Raw genomic sequence first — 18,951 nt, 5'->3', positions numbered from 1 at the left:
GTTCTGTTGATACCGATTCATCTATTTTGTATATTTCTACCGCGTTGTTATGTTCCTTAATCCTAAATTTGAAATTTCTACACGTTCGGCCAATGTAAGTTCAACCACAGATACAAGGAATTTTGTAAATCGCACATTCTATGTATTTTTTTCATTATATTATCTATTCCTGTAGACAAGCTTTGGAAATATGGCAAACAAACTCTCTTGTTATCTTCTTTACATTTTCCCTCTAACCTTGTACATGCTAACATTATTTATTTATTGACATGTTTATTATCTGTCAATAATATTGGATTTAAATCCTCTATCTCTGGCTACATGTTTTAAGAAATTTATCTCTGCTTTCATATCCTTGAATAACCACTTAACGAAATGGTTTGTTAAAAATTATTCTACTAAATAGATCTCACTATTATGACTCTTTGAAAGTTGAAGAGATCCTTGTTCTTACAGACTAACCATGACATAACTATATCTTCGCATTTATATACGGCTTAATTAAGAAATCATGCAACACAAGATCGATGTGGCTAATCAGTGTAGATTGCATGTAAGTAAGTAATATAATTACATTAAATCGGATTTGCTAAATCTAACAATAGATTACGTATTACCAATATTTAAACTTTAATACCGAACTTTTGGACTTTCTCACAGGTTATCCAGTCACTTTGACTTCTAACGAACTTGTTTTTTTCTATAACTTTCTTATACAGAAACGTTAATAATAGTATTTGCCAATCACTTAATGTTGACTTTATAACATTCTTAAATCTTTCACACTAAATCCTGATAGTCGGTAAAAGAACCCACCACCTCATTTCTGATAATACGGCAACTGACAATAACATTATGTCCAGTTGTTTCGTTTTTCACCAAGATACCATTCAAAGAGACTAAGAACAAACTGTAGAAGTGATTGATTGAAGGCAAGTTGTTTCCAACAAGGACAAATATTAATATCCCAAAAAATGTCAAATGTCTTGCACTGAAATAATAACTTTTACAAATTTTGGATCTCACTCCAACGAAATCTCCCTTAACACCTGTGGTATTGTAGGTATTCATGTGTTATTATATCACATTGTTCTTGCCAACCACATATATAAGATATATCAACAATAATTTTGTTTTATAGCCACATGGGGAATAATATTTCAAAAAATTCCACGCACATCTTAGCAGTAAATTTGAAAGCATAAAGATTTTAATGGAACCTGAAACTAAGAGCACTTTTTCATTATTCAGAAGGAATCGACACAAGTCTTCAAAATGTGACTTCTACAGTATATCGCAAACAAACACGTTCTGATGAATCACGTTCTTTCAAAGCTAGAATTATTCAAAGATTGAAATTTAGGCCCAAAATAATGTATTCTTCATTAACCTCGAAGATGAACTGAGATGTCTTAATAACGTTTTCAAGAAGGACAGTTAGTTCAAATACGCTGACCTACAATTACAGAATAGGAAAATACTTTTTCTCTTCTACATACAGAGCCTCAAGAAAAACATAGAAGAATATTACACAAATTCAACATAAGAGTTGTTTCCAAAAGCTTTTCTTCCATACGAAATATATTTGCAAGTGTGAAATCGCAAATCCTCAAACCTTTCGCGAAACACGTTATGTACCGTACTGCTCAAAGGTCATCAAAGATACACTATGATTAGTTCTTCAGACACATCGTTAATAACTAGTCATGTCTGGGAAAATGATCAGCAGATAGACCTGAATTTCTTGTCTTGAGAACAAATATATTCACTATTCTGTAAGGAGAAGGAGCCAAAAAATAAATAAAATAAAGAAACTATTGCCATCCAAGTATATTACATTGAACGTCTAGTTGGTATTAACCTAGTCAGAAGTCAACAGCCAGTTAATATGTATATATATATACATGGTCGCCTTTCATCTCAAAAATTCTATAGAAATATTCTTAGCTGTAGCGTAGAAGTAAAACTATTGTTTGTTTGTTCGTAAATAAGCACAAAGCTACACAATGGGCTATCTGTGCTCTGCCCACCACGGGTATCGAAACCCGAATTCTAGCGTTGTAAGTCTGCAGACATACCACTGTGCCACTGGGGGCTATTTTGTTAGACCTTCTGAAGGTTCAGCAATTTTCAATTTAGGTTACGTATAACTTTCTTACATCCATTCGTAGAAATTGAAAAAATATTTCATTGAAATTTCTCAGTGATATAATCTGAAAATGTTAGAAGAATATCTTAGAAATTTTACTCTGGTTACGTATAATTCAGAATCTATGGAAATATATGCAACAAACTCCTAGAGTTGCGCTCATTAACTTGACCACTAAGTTTGCATATCTGTTTAACTCTTATCCGTTAATCGATTTTTGATTTTGTCTGACTTTAACTTTCATTGAATTACGACTAGCTCTGACACTAACACTCACTCACTCATATACAAACTACATTTTTTGTTTGTTTTTCGAATGTTTTTATGCACGTGTCGATTATTCCAATTTGAATAAAAATAATCCACAAAACTTCCAACGTAATCAATGATTTTGTCAACCAAAACTTTCAATCACAGTGACGCATATTAACCAAACTTATAATACCTAATTACAGAGAATAATCAACAAATACACAGTACATTACATTTAGCAACTCGACAAACGAAATCATTTACAGATCAATACTGAAGCATGCTGCTATGCAGTAAATATTCTTTGTCATGTTTGCAATCTAGTTGAGTTGATGTAGTTTAATACAGGTCGAAACTACAATTCACGGATGATTATGACATGTGTAATATTTTGGTGATTCAGAATCTCTCTCTATCTGTTCCTTCATTTTAGTTTTTCTCACGGGCTGTTCCTATTGGCTCATTAGGAAGAATGTACATTCTCCACGCTGTTTTATTTTGTAATTCACTCATGAACCTATGTTATGAAGTTAGGTATAAGGTAATATCGGCTGAGAGAGTGTGAGAAAGCTGACAGCCTTTGGTCAGCCAGTAAGAAAAAAAGCCGATTTCAATATATGTGTATCATTGATTACCAGTAATAAATGGCAATTTGTGATGTGTTATCCATTCGTGATAGGAATAAGTGCAACCTAAATAAAATTGATGGGCATAAGAAAGGAAAGCGATATGCAATTACAGAACGATTGTAACACAATACTTGTTCGTCCAGAAACGTAAGAAAGGATAGCAAAGTGCAATTACAGAACGATTGTAACACAATACTTGTTCGTCCGGAAACGTAAGAAAGGATAGCAAAGTGCAATTACAGAACGATTGTAACACAATACCTGTTCGTCCGGAAACGTAAGAAAGGATAGCAAAGTGCAATTACAGAACGATTGTAACACAATACCTGTTCGTCCGGAAACGTAAGAAAGGATAGCAAAGTGCAATTACAGAACGATTGTAACACAATACTTGTTCGTCCAGAAACGTAAGAAAGGATAGCGAAGTGCAATTAGAGAACGATTGTAACACAATACTCGTTCGTCCGGAAAAGTTTCTCTTCCATTTTATGTTTGTTTATAAATTTATATGTATCTTCCTTTCTCAATCCTCACATATGTCAATTACTTAGCGACTCCTTGCTGGTTATTTGGCCATTTCTTGATAGTTTATTTAATGGATCCCGTTTCCACAAAACAGCTCTCCGCACTTTTGGTTGGGTGTACTACAAGAGTGTAGACACAATTCCATCAGACAACAGTAGCTCACCGGTTCATGACTATGGCTATGTGCAGATAATTCTATACGTGGGATTCTGAAGAAAACAAAAATGTCTTGTTGTCTATCTCTACACTAACGCTTTTTATTTTTTGAAAATTCTGTATACATTCACTTCTTATGGTGGGCTTTGTCTGGTATTCTTAACCTTTTTCTCCCCATGTTTTTATCATTATTTCCAATGCTGTATTGTGTATTTTTAGTGAGATTTTCTGCCGTTACTTTCTTTACTCAACTGTATATTCAACCTCTTATTCTTCCATTAGTATATCCGTGGAAAGAGCCTATCCATCTTTATATATTTCACTGAAAACTAAATTTCTTTATGCATTTGATTAATCAAGAAGGCTTTTACTGTCGGACAACTGCCTCCCTGATTATGCCACTTTGCTAATATTATCTCTAAAACAGCATTTGATTAATGTTTTCTTTTGACAACGAGGATATTAACGACTCCATTATGCGTGCTAGTTGAGTTTGTGAAGCTTCTTTTTAGCGTTTTAAACTATAAATGAAGTATGCCGATTTGGTTTTTAATTTTTAACTTTTATAAATGTGCTAATATAATCCCATACTCAGGAACTAAATAAATGTGGTTAACTTCTATTAAAACGAAATTATACACATCCACTAAGAATTTATTTTCTTACTATGCAAATTTGTTATATATATACCAATTGTTAAGATTACAGTTACTAATTTAAAGCTTCGTATTTACTTGTTATTTTCAAGGAAATCATTGAAAAATAAGTTAGATTTTTTTTTTCTTATCTTTTGGAATTACTAGTTTTTCTTCGGTTCTTAAATCTATTCATACGTATTTAAGAACAAAAGTTGTTATTGTTTGTTAGTAAGCACAAAGCTACACAAAGGGCTATCTGTGCTCTGCCCACCACGGGTATCGAAAGCCAGTTTCTAGCAGTATAAGTCCGCAGACATACCGCTGTTCCATTGGGGGAGGCAAGAACAAAAGTAAAAAAGATGCAATCTAGTGCCATTGTGTTAATTGTCTTTTTCAAACAGTCAAGTTTCCGTGTTTTCAAATCCTTTTAGCGAAAAGTAAATATGTTTTATAGAATTATACACGGACTTTACGTTAAAATGTTTTTTGTTTTTTTTGCAAGCTATCGGTCGTCTAACCTAAGCCTTCATCGGGCAACAATGTGCTGAGCAATTACTACATATAATTCTATATATTAATTTACCTACGTTATGAATCTTGCAAACAGTAAATATGTTAATTGAGGTAACTGCCGATGAGGACGTTATAACGTCACAGTCAATCCCATTATTCTTTGGTAAAAGAGTAGCCCAAGAGTTGGCAGTGGGTGGTGATGACTAACTGTCCTTCCTTTAGTCTATCACTGCTAAATTAGGGACGCTTAGAGCAGACATCTCTTGTGTAGCTTTGCACGAAATACAAACAAATAAACAATTACTGCCGAAGATACCGTTAACAACGAGAGTGCTCAACTGATGAATCAATACATTTCTAATAATTATAAGTAAGAATGGAATATTAAATTAGCTATATTTATTACCGGATTTATTTTAATTTTGATCTACGTAAGTATCTCGCTTTTACCATAATTTAATAATAACCAAAATTTCCTCATTAGTTCTATAGAAATTGTGATTTTCCACCTATTAAGAAACAAAACATAAGTAAGTAATCGAACGTTTGTCTGTCTCCTTATGTGTAACAACGAAAAGCATTTCTGCGTTTAATTTACTCACTGATTTTTAATAAACCAGAATAAGAAAAAATAACTTGCTACTTTATTGCTATAAAAATGTAGTCGTTTGAAAAACATTATTTACATCAAAAAACGTGTTGTTCACGTTTTAGAGGCTATACATTTGCTAATTTCGTTTCAACCACGTAATTTTCAACGTTGATAATTATTGTGGGTAATGGTATCAACAAATTACTGTTTATAGTGTCTGATGGGCAGAACATAAAACACTGAGCATGTTGTTGATACACACACATAGGTAATGTGGAAATTTTTGAGTGACAAACTATTAAAATGTCCCGTAATCTTAGATTCAAAGTAGTTGGCAATTTATTACCAATTAAAAAAAATTCAGTTATGTGATGACTGTTGATTAACATCCTTCATTATTGGTGGTAGTATTGGATGCATTCATTCGTCAAGCAGGTGGTTAAGGCGCTTGATTCACAATCTGAGGGTCGCGGGTTCGGATCTCCGTCCCACCCAACATGAAATCAAATAAGTTCTTTGCTATTTTAACAATGATATCTGGTTTGATTTTAACCACGAACAAATTTAAGATACGAATTGCCTATGTCCAAAATACTATTTAATAATGAAGAATAACTTAAGATTTCAGAATGTGTAGGACTGTTGCTAAACTACAGTGGGGTGTTATTTAATTTCTTAAGATTTTTTTTTCATAATTCAGATATGCTTTTTAAAGACAGAAATATTGATGTCATATTGCATATAGACAACGTTTCGAAAATATGTTATACACATAGGGTAACTTTATAAGCACTCCTTTCTATATACATTTGTTTATTCGTTAAAGAAAATACATTTCATATAAGATATTATGTGATTACTAGAATCCTATACATACAAGCATAGATGTATTCATATAATAACTAGAAAGCAAGAACATATGAGAGCAAGGATCTCTCCGACTTTGAAAGGGTCATGATAAATGGTTCCCTTCCTGCATGAGCCGTGTTGTTAAAAAACGTTTTCTTTTTAAACTGACTATACAAAATGATCTATCATTGGAGTCAATCAAAAGTTGCAATTGAAAGAGAATACTTATGCCGCTAGGAAAAAAACAACTGAAGCCACCAAATGCTAAAGACTGACCAAGAGAAAAGCTCAACAAACGTCAGGCTACTGTGAGTGTCACTTGGCCAATCCCTTTTAACGATAATAAGGAGTCGATAATTTTCCCACGCAACTTGCGAAGGGAATTACGAGCCATGTCAGGAGTGCAGCCAAATGATGCAAATAGACAATCAATGCCTCGTTGGTTCTAAGAATATGAGGTGGCGACGATGAATAACTGGCAGCATATGATATTGTCGAATAAGTCATGCTTAACCATTTTCTATATTGACGGTAAAAGAGAAGTAAGAACAAAATACAAGAAACACTTGATTAACTTGAATGTCAACCATTGGAGATGATGTAACAGAGTAGCAAAACTCACAATTGTAGAAGTTGGACCATTCAATTTAGAAGAGAGATTAACATTCAAGGTGTACCTGGATATTGTCTTTGATCATGTTCATCTCACATTATAATAATGTAGCAATCCAATCTGTCCGTGTTGTCCAAGTATGTTTTAAAGAGCACGATGGTGACTTCAACCATTATTTTTGGGATTACCTGCACCATTGCATTCGGTGGCATAATTTTCTACTGATATCTATGAACAGGCTACTTTTGCTTAAAATTGATTCGGGTTAAAAGATAATAGTTGTGGTGTCCTAATAAAGTGGCCAGTTAGTTTATATTAAAGTATAAATTAGTGAATTATTTCCTTTCATTTATTTATATATATATATATACATACATATATATGAGCGTGTGTCTATAAGCGTCCACGTGTTTGTAAAAACTTTTGACCAAGGTAAAATGCGTTTTTCATACAATCAAGTAAATTTCAATACTGTGATACTATTTTTCATTATTTAGTGTGCATAAGTTTTAAACCAGGTATGTAATATAAAGATAAATGTAACGCATTTTTATATTAATATTGACCAACTCCGACCAGATGAGGCTTAGTGGCTAGTATGAACCTACAGATTGAAGGGCTCAAGGTGTAAGACTAGGTGTAGCTGGACACTATCCGCTCTTTCAGCTGTGGGAGCGTTATAAAAGTGACAGCCAACCATTTTATTCATTTCAAGTGGCCCACATATTCCATGTAGCGGCTGATACTTCTGGCTCACTGCCCTACCTTTTGTCTGAAGTTAATATTAGGCTATATCTGAATATTAAGGGGATTCCACCTTGTTTGGCCATTTAGTTCACAATTGCACCAGGTAGTGCTACAATTGCAACTTCCATTCCCACTCACTATGATAAGTGGGCTTGTGTTAAGTCTAATATGTCATATGTAAAATTTACGTTAGGAATTCCACAAAATTACACCAATTTTCTTCATATGCTGAAAACTATAATGCAAATAAAACCATTATTTTGTCTCCTGTCAAATGTGAACATTTTGTTAGGAGTCTACTGTCGGGACAGCTGGAGCACATAGCTATAATCATTGGACTATACTAATACTTATAGAAAGCTTCCTGAAGATATATAAACTTCTTCCAGAATTCCAAAGTCGCTAGAAAATAATATTCAAATTTAAGCTTTTAGATTTTTTTTGAAGTGAAAGATGATGCACGTAAGTCAAGACGTCTCTATGTAAGCACGTATTTAATGTGAAATTCTACAACTTGTTGATAGATATCTTGAATAAACTACCTGAAAACAATTATTTTACCCAGGCTTGTATTTTCACATCACCGGTGAAGGAGTGGTACGATTCATTAACAGAGGGCAAGGCCAAGTCAGTGACAAAGAAAACTACGTTGACTTTAGTATGAGGCTGTTAGGGGAAGGACCTTCTGGCCCCGGTAAGTGTAGACCTTTTGAGGTTTATAATCGATTTTTTTTATTATAAACCTTGTTCTAAAAAGATCAACAGTAATTTTATTCGATTTTCTAGACAATTAAGAAGCAGTTTTCAAAATATATTAAACCTGTGGTTTTGGTTTATGTAATGGATCCAACACAGCTTAAACATAATAAAGATATCGCTGGGATTGATAGGATGAAAATATTTTAATAAAGTTCTAGATTACAACTCTAGACCCAAAAAACCCAATCAGTCTTAGTTTACTGTCCAATTATGCTGGTTTTGTAGCTGCTCAAACACCAAGTGTCACTTAAATAAATACAGAAATATAATGTATAATATCGAGAGCAACGGTAGTTTCGACGCCCCCATGTTATAAAAAGTTTGCAGAGGACTATTAGTGACTCTTTAGACAGCATGGATAGCTTTTCTGTTACTCCAAACCAGTTACATTAAACGCAATGTCAGGTAGCACTGTGTTAACTATATATATGTGAGTTAAAAAAGAAGTAACACCTCTAACAAAAACATTGCCAATGTGAAAAAAACGTCAAGTTATAAAAAGTGTGCAGAGGACTATTAGTGACTTTTTAGACAGCATGGATAGCTTTTCTGTTACTCCAAAACCAGTTACATTAAACGCAATGTCAGGTAGCACTGTGTTAACTATATACATGTGTGTTAAAAAAGAAGTAACACCTCTAACAAAAACATTGCCAATGTGAAAAAAACGTCAAGTTATAAAAAGAGCCTCGCCATTTAAAATGGAGATTCTAGATACACAAGCCAACTTAGAAGGAACAACTGGGGCATCCTAACTCCACACGAAGCAAACTGGGACAACTGTAAAAGCAGTGTGGGCCAAGGTTGCCTCAGTTGTTTTTTCTAACTGGGCGTGTGTGTCTGGTATCTCCATTTTATATGGAGGGGCTCTTTTTATAACTTGATATTTGTTCACATTGACAATGTTTTTTTAGTTATACATATATACATACACAAACACAATGCCATCACAGATGTGATATCTTCATAATGAAACAGATGACAGAATTTGTTTTAGATCGAAACAATCTATGATTAGAAACCAGCGAAAGCAAGTAAGTTAGCACTGTAGACAATAAGGTCATTATAACTACAGATACCAAATACTATACATATATCACACTGTTTGTTAATACCAGACGTTATGCAGGTACCTCGTGCTAATCTAATACTAACTACTACTGTAACGATCTTATCGTCTACAATATATGTGAACTGTCCTTTGAACACCAAAAAACGAAAGTTCATGAAATTACGTCATTTGTTCATTACAATCAATACGTTTTAAGGTATTGATAAATAAATCAAAAGTTACTAAAAATTAGCATTGTGTATTTTCGTGCCCTGAAAATAACTAATGTGTATTTTATACTAAATTCATTCTAGTTTTATCGTGAAAAAGTCAGAATGTTTTTAATTCTCTTAATCATAAGTATATAAAATTTATAAGTAAAAGTATTGTTGTTTAAAATGCTTATAAACATAACTTTAGCAGTTGTAATTTGTTGTGTATAATAACTGTTCGGGAGAATACCAGTAACTATAGCAACACATGTACCTTCTACTATTGATGAGGTGTATGTTAAGGTAATCCTTATACAATCGATTTTTACTGACATTAAACATTCTTTTTTATTAATTTTGCGGATAGCGGATATAGTTAGCCTTTCAGACAAAATGAGATACTGTGTATAAGATAAAGAACCTGATGAATCGACAAATGAGTGACTCTTTATTAAACTCCAAAACAAGACCCAAAAGCTTTCACCGAGCAGTCTTTTACAGTGAATATACAATAATTACGTACGGTCTCAAAATGGCATCTCTTATGGCTAGTAATTAGTATGTCCAACTATGTACATAAAACTTTGTAAATAAATAAGTGAATTAAGACATAAAACCCGTCACAAGAACTATTTTAGTATTTAATGAAAAATAATTAAAAACAACAACAACAACAACAACAAGATCTATATAGAAATCGGCATATAACAGATTGAAATTAAGGGGCAGCACTGGAAACAGAACACCTATAATTGTGCTCGAAATATCCATTGATATTTTACTTTAAAATTAGATGAGATGGGATGTCTTTTAAAAACTATCATTAATCTAACTTGATATTGTTTGACGTAGATTATAATAAACCGAGACTAACAAGTCTAATTTACCGAACATAAAATAAATTATCTGAAAAAAAAACATTGAGTTTTGATAATAAATTTGATAAAAAATAAATAAATAATCAGGTACCATAAAGTAAGATTGTAAAGGTAATGAAACAATTTTTCGAAATACAATTCTTAAAACATGGCTATCATCTAGTTCCTGTGGTCTTGGAGAATATAACACTTGTCTCTGCCAGTAGTTGGTCTTTTGGATTCGTGTTCCAAACACAAAAATCTTTGTCCTGTAAATGACCACTCCGTCGAAAGTCAAGCAGAAAACCAAGAAATTTCAGGAAAACTGTCATGTTCAGATTGGAATACGACGATTTCTTGCACCCATTGTTTTCCTTACCTAATTTTGCTTGCTAAAGCTTCCTTTTTTTCTTAAGCTATTCTTGAAAAGTTTGTGAAACACCATGCTAGTTGGACCATCACCTCAGTTTACTTTCTCAAAAACACTCACATATTTATCCAACTCCCTCCATTTCATTGCTAGATACTACAAGTTGCTCCAAAATATGCACAATTTTTAATAGTCTCAACTGTCCCCCTTCTTTTCTCTAAACTGTTTTTATCACCGGTTTCTACCTTTTTCCAATCAAAGAACCTCATTTTTACACATCAACAAAAAGTGAAATTAATTACCCACTTGCTAAAGCAAACAAACATAGATATATATATATATATATATAAATTAATTTCAATAAATAACATTTTTGTTATTGCTTTTGGCGACAACTCAGAGATGAAAAATGCCACTTTAGATATTTTTGGCGACGGTTTTGAGTTCACCTCTTATCGATAATTCAACATATTTTTTGAGAGAAAATGTAAATGTCAGGTTTTTCGTAATACATTCATAAGGTTAAGTATAACAATGTTAGTCTAAAGGAACTGATAGAAGTGGGTGAAAGATACTTCCTAACTGACTTTGCGTTTATATGAAGAAAAACATTCTATATATATATATATATATATATGAGTTTGTATTTTTATAAACCCGTAGTTTTTATATACATAATACTAAATACTTAATGATAATAATAAAGCAGGATCACAATAAAAGTTTTATACACGAGCAGGTCTTTAAAATAATAGTTTTGTTCGTCTGAATTTCAAAATAATATTTCATGTATATTATTCAGAGTTTCTGATTGCCAAATGTTTGTTGTAAACACAGAGGGTGCCATTTTTTTACATCGATCTCTCGAAAAACATTTTAAAAAATTCCACGTATTTTGTTGTTTTATTAATTTTCGTGTAGGAGCAAGAGTAATAACGCTGCCACCTGGTGTACATTCTTTCCCATTCAAACTTGGCTTGCCGCTGGGTCTTCCATCTACATTTTTAGGAAAACACGGTTGGGTGCAGTACTTCTGTAAGGCTTCCCTCAAAGAGTCCACTGGTATTGTGCATAAAAATCAACAGGTTTTTATTATCATGAATCCAATTGACTTGAACTTAGAACCTTCAATCCTGGTGGTAAGTAGTTTTTTTTGTTCTATATAAGTTAAGGAAGTATAGTTTTGATAAGTTTGGGAAGTATAGTTTTGATTAGTTAAGGAAGTATAGTTTTGATAAGTTAAGGAAGTATAGTTTTGATAAGTTAAGGAAGTATAGGTTTTGATAAGTTTGGGAAGTATAGTTTTTGAAAGTTAAGGAAGTATAGGTTTTGATAAGTTTGGGAAGTATAGTTTTTGATAAGTTAAGGAAGTATAGGTTTTGATAAGTTTGGGAAGTATAGTCTTGATAAGTTAAGGAAGTATAGTTTTGATAAGTTAAGGAAGTATAGTTTTGATAAGTTTGGGAAGTATAGGTTTTGATAAGTTAAGGAAGTATAGGTTTTGATAAGTTAAGGAAGTATAGGTTTTGATAAGTTTGGGAAGTATAGGTTATGATAAGTTAAGGAAGTATAGTTTTGATAAGTTTGGGAAGTAGTATGAATACAGGTTTTAAGTGAAAGAACAAATTTCCGATCTACGTTATACATGGACATTTAAAAATAGAGAAACTGTTATCGTTATATACATATAGCGTGTTATGGTATGCTTACAGATTTTGTTTGTTTGTTTTGGATTTTTCATGCAAAACTACACAAAATGCAGACTGTCGTCCATAGTTTTGAGATTGTAGACTGGAGGACTAGAGGGAAGATAGCTAGTCAACAGCATCCACCATCAACTCTTGGATTATTCTTTTATGACCGGATGGCGTGATTTTACCATCACTCTTACAACCTACCCACAACCCCAAAGGCAAAGCGCGTTTTTGCGGTAACGGGCCATGAAACATTAACCCTCGGATTCACTGTCCGAGTACGCTGATGCAATACAAAGTAATTGAGAGATATATTCAACGAACAATTTGTACACAGAATACAAGCGTTGTATCACGTCTTTCTCCTAAATAGTGTCATCTTCCCTTTAATCTTTCTGTTCCAGCTACTTCTTAATGGTCTCTAAAATTCCTTAATACCTTGTTACAATTTCTGTTAACACTAGCAGCTAGTAATAGTAATCAGTACCTGACCAGTAAACCAACGGAAAACAATTATTTAGATCGAAATATCCAATGTATTACCTCTTCTTACTCGTCTTAATGTTACACCTCTTTCACGTGTTTGGGGAAAGTGAAGAAGAGCTAACGAATGTACCATTTTTGTTGAGCGAGTATAGCACTTAAACTTACAACATTGGAGTTTATAACACAAATTCCACTACAAAAAACCAACCACATATACACATTCATACCTATGTATACAGGCTTGCAATCAAGCGTTGATTAAGCAGTCGCAATTTCTATATACATTTTATACTTCGTTAATTAAGTAACGTTGAGAATGCCTATCAGTATTAAAAAAAACCATAAACATCTATATCAGAATAAATAGAAATGTGTTAAATACGCTTACTCAAGGTTGCGAAAGTTCTAGGTAATATTTTCATCAACTTTATTACACAATGTGGGCAACTTAACGTATTTATTTGTTAAGCATTATATACCTTCACCTGAATCAATCATAATAATACGGTGTAGGTAGTTTCTTTTAATTAAGATGATTCCCCATCCTAATCTACCTAGATTAATTCAATCTAGTATTATTGCTTTAGAGGAAAAGTATGTTTTACACAAACTTTATGAAATCTATAGTCGACAGAGCTGCTGTCCAAGAATGAAAGGTTTTATTTCTTAAGAGATGTTGAGCTTTGTGTTCGGCAACCTTTAGTTCGGTTAAAGAGATAAACTGTAAAATGAGCATTTATTTTCTTGAAGTTATATTTGAATAACTGGAAAAGATAATGACCATTTTTTCTTATTATCGTTAATGAAAAAAAAATTACGTTTGTTGTAGAGCAATATGTGTTAAAAATTGTAAATTAGTGTTCATTATCTCATTCTTAGTTATTAAAAAGCAATCATATACGGTATTCGATGAATGACTCCTATAAACATTGCACGCAAGTAGAGATTTTGGTTAAAAAAGGCAATGTACTAAAAATTATATAGACGTTTTAAGAGGTATTCATTTATATTGGAGAGTATGTTAAAGCACTTTATCTATAGATTTCTCACAATATTCAGGTTCAACACAATTTGGTACACTAGTTGTTAAAGCTAGTGAATTTTAGAATTTTCACGTCAATCTACACAATAGTTGTCAGCTTAAAGCCGCCCTTAATATACAATTGATAGGCTAGAGAGAGAAGGTAGCAAGTCAACAGAACCCACCGCCAACTCTTGAACTACTCTTTTATGGCAGAATAGTAGTATTTGATCGCCATTCTTATGAAGCAATTACGGCCCCAAAGGGCGAAACATGTTTTTGTGGCAACGGTACGCGAACCAAATATATTCGGATTCACATTCTCGGCACGATTACCATTTAGCCACAATTGGTCCCAAAGCTAAGGAAATTTATTCAAATTAAAATAGTAAAGGAATAGCTAATTAAGGAAAAAACAAAATATTTTATTTATAAACTTGGTAATTTAGAAAAACGAAAGTATTATATCTGTAAACTTGTTTAGTTAGGAAAAAAAACAGTAATATGATTGCAAACTGTTTAAGTCATGAAAAAAAGATTATGTTTGTAACCTTGTTAGGTTAGGGAAAAGTATATGTGTATCGCTGTTCTTATTTTGTAGTGGCTGTTTTAAATTATCCAGTGAAAATAATTAAACGTCCAGCCCACTTCAACTATAACAAGTTAATTTATTTCCTTCTTTAACGTGTCTATAGGCTTTAACGCTTGTACATTGTTGTAACTTGTCTATAGGCCTACGTTACAAATAATGTTCAAACCTCCCTAACAATACTAAGACTAAAGTAAGATCAATTTACTTATGCAAAGTAATTCAATAAGCGCAATAACAAACATAGATCCAAATAATTCACGTTAACACCCTACCTGATTCAACTTGCTGTCTTGAAATAACTCTACACACTTCACAACTGTCTCATATTTATAATTTAGCTTAGAATTTACGAGAAAATGTGGATGTCAACTTAAAACTTCGTAGGCATCCTATGTCTATTTGAACATCATATGCTCACTGGGTAACATACAAATCAGGACATTACAAATAGAGCTTAAAACAATATTAAATCTGTGATCTTGCTAAGTTAGGAAAGGGTTAAAGAATAAACACGCGCATACAAAATATGCAATGGGAATTTTAACGTTTAGTGAGGAACATATTGAAATGAATGATTAATTCAAAAATAAAATAACAGTAACTTTTTTACAGTATCGATTCATCATCAGGTAAAAGTTATATTCAAAAAGTAATTATTGTAATTATCAAAATCAGAACTTACCTATTCTAAAAACTTCTGTTATTCTATTTTTAAGTCCCCCGGTGAAAAAGCTCTAAGACTACGGACTTAAAACATTAAAAAATGGAGTTCGATTCCTTTCAGTGAACACAGCATATAGCCTAGTGTGGCTCTGTTCTATAACAAAAAACGTGTTTTTAAATCAATCAGAATTTTGTATAAGATAAAAATAATGAAAGTGTTTTTTTTACCCTTTTATTCTCAACTTCTTTTGAAATAACAAAGTATATACTACTTATTTACTTAGCATATTACATATGAAAAACATACCGTCCTGATTTACGGTTGGGCGCAGAAATGGTTCGGAAATGAGACAAGCTCAATTCAATTAGATGTGAAACTTGTCTCGTCGCCTTTTTTCTAACTTGACAGAAACAGTTTACTTCGTATCCTTGGATTTTGCGTCTCATTAATCTGAGTGGATGAGACATTTATTGGCGAATATATTTTTTTCTTCTTTGCTTAATTTCTAACAAAACAAAGATTAACTTGATCTAATTCGTATTTTCTTTAGGTAGATTGAGAACTCACACTTTGAATAGGCCGGGATTGATGACCTCAACAGAACAAATATATTTTGTAAGGTAGATGAACCTGATTATCTGAGTATAATACATATCTTTGCATGATTAATTCAGTGGAACAGATATATTATTTAAACTGGTTGAGATTAGTTCCATTTTACATGTTGGTCGAGAGTGGTCATCCTAATAGTACAACTGTCTTCTGGATGATGTTTGTAAGCTTTTACTTCGGTAAAATGTATAATTTTATACGACAGTTGAGATAGCATACCTCAACAAACTAAGCATATATTACTTGAGAATTGACATTAGTGACTTCTAAGTCAAGTGAGAAAATAAGGAACCAGAACACGAACCACGCCATTTCGTCTTTAAAATCAGATAACATTTTAACTTTACTAAAACTTTAAATACATTTTGATTAGTTTTTTTTTTTAATTAATGCGTATATATCTCAGAGATAATTTGTGTACTCTTGTTTTTAATCGTACGAAAATTTTTTTGTGGTCTAAAATCGATAAAAATATATGATGAAGTAAAAATTAAAATAAGATAATAAAAAAGAGAATCTATAAAAATATTATACTCTTTATATTGATTGCGTGATCACTTATGTGTCGGGTGACGTTTTAGTAGACTAAATCTTAGTGGTTTGTGAATGTGCGAAAATTGATTCCAAAGGATGAGTTGTGAAGTCTATTTACGTATGAAGTCGACACCAGCTGTTTTGTAGACTCGAAGACAATGAAGAGTTCACACAATACATACATATACCTATCCCAGTCAATCAATAACACATCATTCACTTTTGTGTCTTCTTCATCTGAAAGACAGGCTTCTCAAGCACTTTTTTTCATATTGATCGTCTTCTAGTGAATTAAGTATCCCTGAAGTCTTTCAGAGAAGACTGTGTATTTGCTGTTTTTTTTCCTAATTACGCTTTGTCTCTTGTTCACGATGCTTCAATTTTACCTAGTTAATCAGCTTGCTAGAAACACAGGCTTACTGTTAATACACTTGTCAAATTAGATAAAGCTAATTAGATAATAAGTGTAGAAATGTTATGTATGCGAAAATAGGGTTGTTTTAAGGTTATATATTTACATAAATACATGTAAGAAAGATAGTGTAATGAAGTAAAAAATCAAAAATTAAATTTCAAGGCATAATTTCCACCATTATCAGTCAGAATAATGAGAATTATGATTTGGAATTCCTAAAATTACTTAACAAATTCCCGGAGAAAAAATTATTGCTCTACTTTGACAAATGTTAATTCATTCTTCTCAGTACTAAAACAGGTTCAATATCTTCACGAGGATAAAGCCTGGAATTACTAAGTGTGAGTTCAAGATTCAAAGTTTAGAACGATATAATGGCGTTAAATGTTCCAAATAATATCTTGTTAACAACACTTAACTAGCAAGGTTTCGGTTGATGAAACATACTCTTCCAGGTATAGGCAGAAAGTCCTCGCCGAGTAACAATCTACTTATGTTATTATAAAGAAATTTAAAATACAAAGCAAAAAAAAATCCAGCTATTTTTACTGCTAGTTCTTCTTTTTTGTAGTAAACAAACCATATTACCCCCCCCCCCCAGTGGCACAGCGGTATATCTGAGGACTTACAACGCTAGAATCCGGGTTTCGATACCCGTGATTGGCAGAGCACAGATATCCCATTGTGTAGCTTTGTGCTTAATTACAAACAAACCATATTAATTTTATCCAATAGATACTCTGAACGAGTTATTGTTATAAAGTTTTAAAATCTTTTTTTTTACGTGTTGTGAAGGTATTGTTTTCCAGCAAAATTTTATATTATTGCCATATAAAAATAAATGCTTTCATTTGACAGAGTAGTTTGCGCGTGTTTCTCTCTGTTAGAGCAGATGAAAGTCAGAAAAGATTAAGCTGGTAACTTCACAGAAAGAGCAAAACTAGTGTGCACAGGTGCGCAGCACGCAAAATAATTTGTACTTTTCAAAGTAAAAAACAAAAAGAGAGAAAGAGACTATAATAATAATTTTGCTTACATTTTTCTTGTCTGGGGTTTTCCTTAAGCTAGTGATAAACTTTTTGGATTTTATGTTATTGAAGGGGTAATAATAAAACTATACGTCTTAGAAAGTGCAAAATGGAAACTAAAAGTTTTGTTAAACTAAACATACAATGATATGAAGAGCATCTGAAAATTTTGTCACTTTCAGTTGAGTCATGTGGTTCTTAAACAGATAAGAACATTATCTGCATCAGAAATATTCTTAATAATAAAAAAATGTCATGTGTGAATTGCTTATGGTCTCGGATTATCCGTTAGTTTGTATTAGGTCTACATATACTTAGCAAACTAACATTGTTAAATTTAACATTGTTGAATTTTACATATAAGATGGTGAATTGAATCCTCTTTACTATTACATTCAGACAACGACAATTTCCTAAGGATTTATTTGTCTATTTGTTTGAAGCGTAAAGCTACACAATAGGTTATTTGCACGGTACCCACCACGGGAAATCGAACCCCTGAATTTAATGTTGTAAGTTTGTAAACTGACTGCTAATCAATAAGTGACATTTCCTAATTAGTGCATATTTTTTTGACAATTTACGTGAAATATTGTTCACCAGTTTTGTTATCATGAGATTATTTTTTACTTTACAATATCAACGTCTTCTTAGGTAATATTTTACACCGTTTAACCAGTGGTTTGTCATAGAAGTATTTGGGTATCTTTGCGCTTAAACACAACTAACCAAAGAATTGTCACTGAACAACTAAAAGAGACTGTCGCGACATCTGATGGAGTAAATATCAACTAAGAGGTTCATGAAAGTTAAAATGTTTCTTCTTGTTTATCCGCTGGTTTCACACTGTGCCTGCCTGTGTGACTGATATAATTAAAACGTATTTTGCTGTTTATGTGATATTATTTGTATAACTTGCTTCTTTAGAAATGCATTTAATGGTTTTAGTAGGAATTTTATCAACAGACATTTGTTTTAGTGCTATTATACTGC

At 32.4% G+C, this 18,951-nt stretch overlaps 1 protein-coding gene across 2 annotated transcripts in view; it reads left to right on the top strand.

Annotated features, from left to right (window-relative positions):
* The window catches only part of LOC106478100 (arrestin domain-containing protein 4-like), a 35,419-nt gene that overhangs the window by 5,440 nt on the left and 11,028 nt on the right, over positions 1–18,951 (top strand). For both annotated transcript variants that reach the window (XM_022381638.1, XM_013938617.2), the window contains exons 2-3: positions 8,229–8,357; positions 11,834–12,051. In XM_022381638.1, coding sequence (XP_022237346.1) covers positions 8,229–8,357; positions 11,834–12,051 — 347 coding nt within the window. The remainder of the gene's footprint in view (positions 1–8,228; positions 8,358–11,833; positions 12,052–18,951) is intronic.

This window comes from Limulus polyphemus, unplaced genomic scaffold, assembly GCF_000517525.1.
Source record: "Limulus polyphemus unplaced genomic scaffold, Limulus_polyphemus-2.1.2 Scaffold180, whole genome shotgun sequence".
Classification (NCBI taxonomy): domain Eukaryota; kingdom Metazoa; phylum Arthropoda; class Merostomata; order Xiphosura; family Limulidae; genus Limulus; species Limulus polyphemus.
This window is presented reverse-complemented; position numbering and strand designations above follow the sequence as displayed.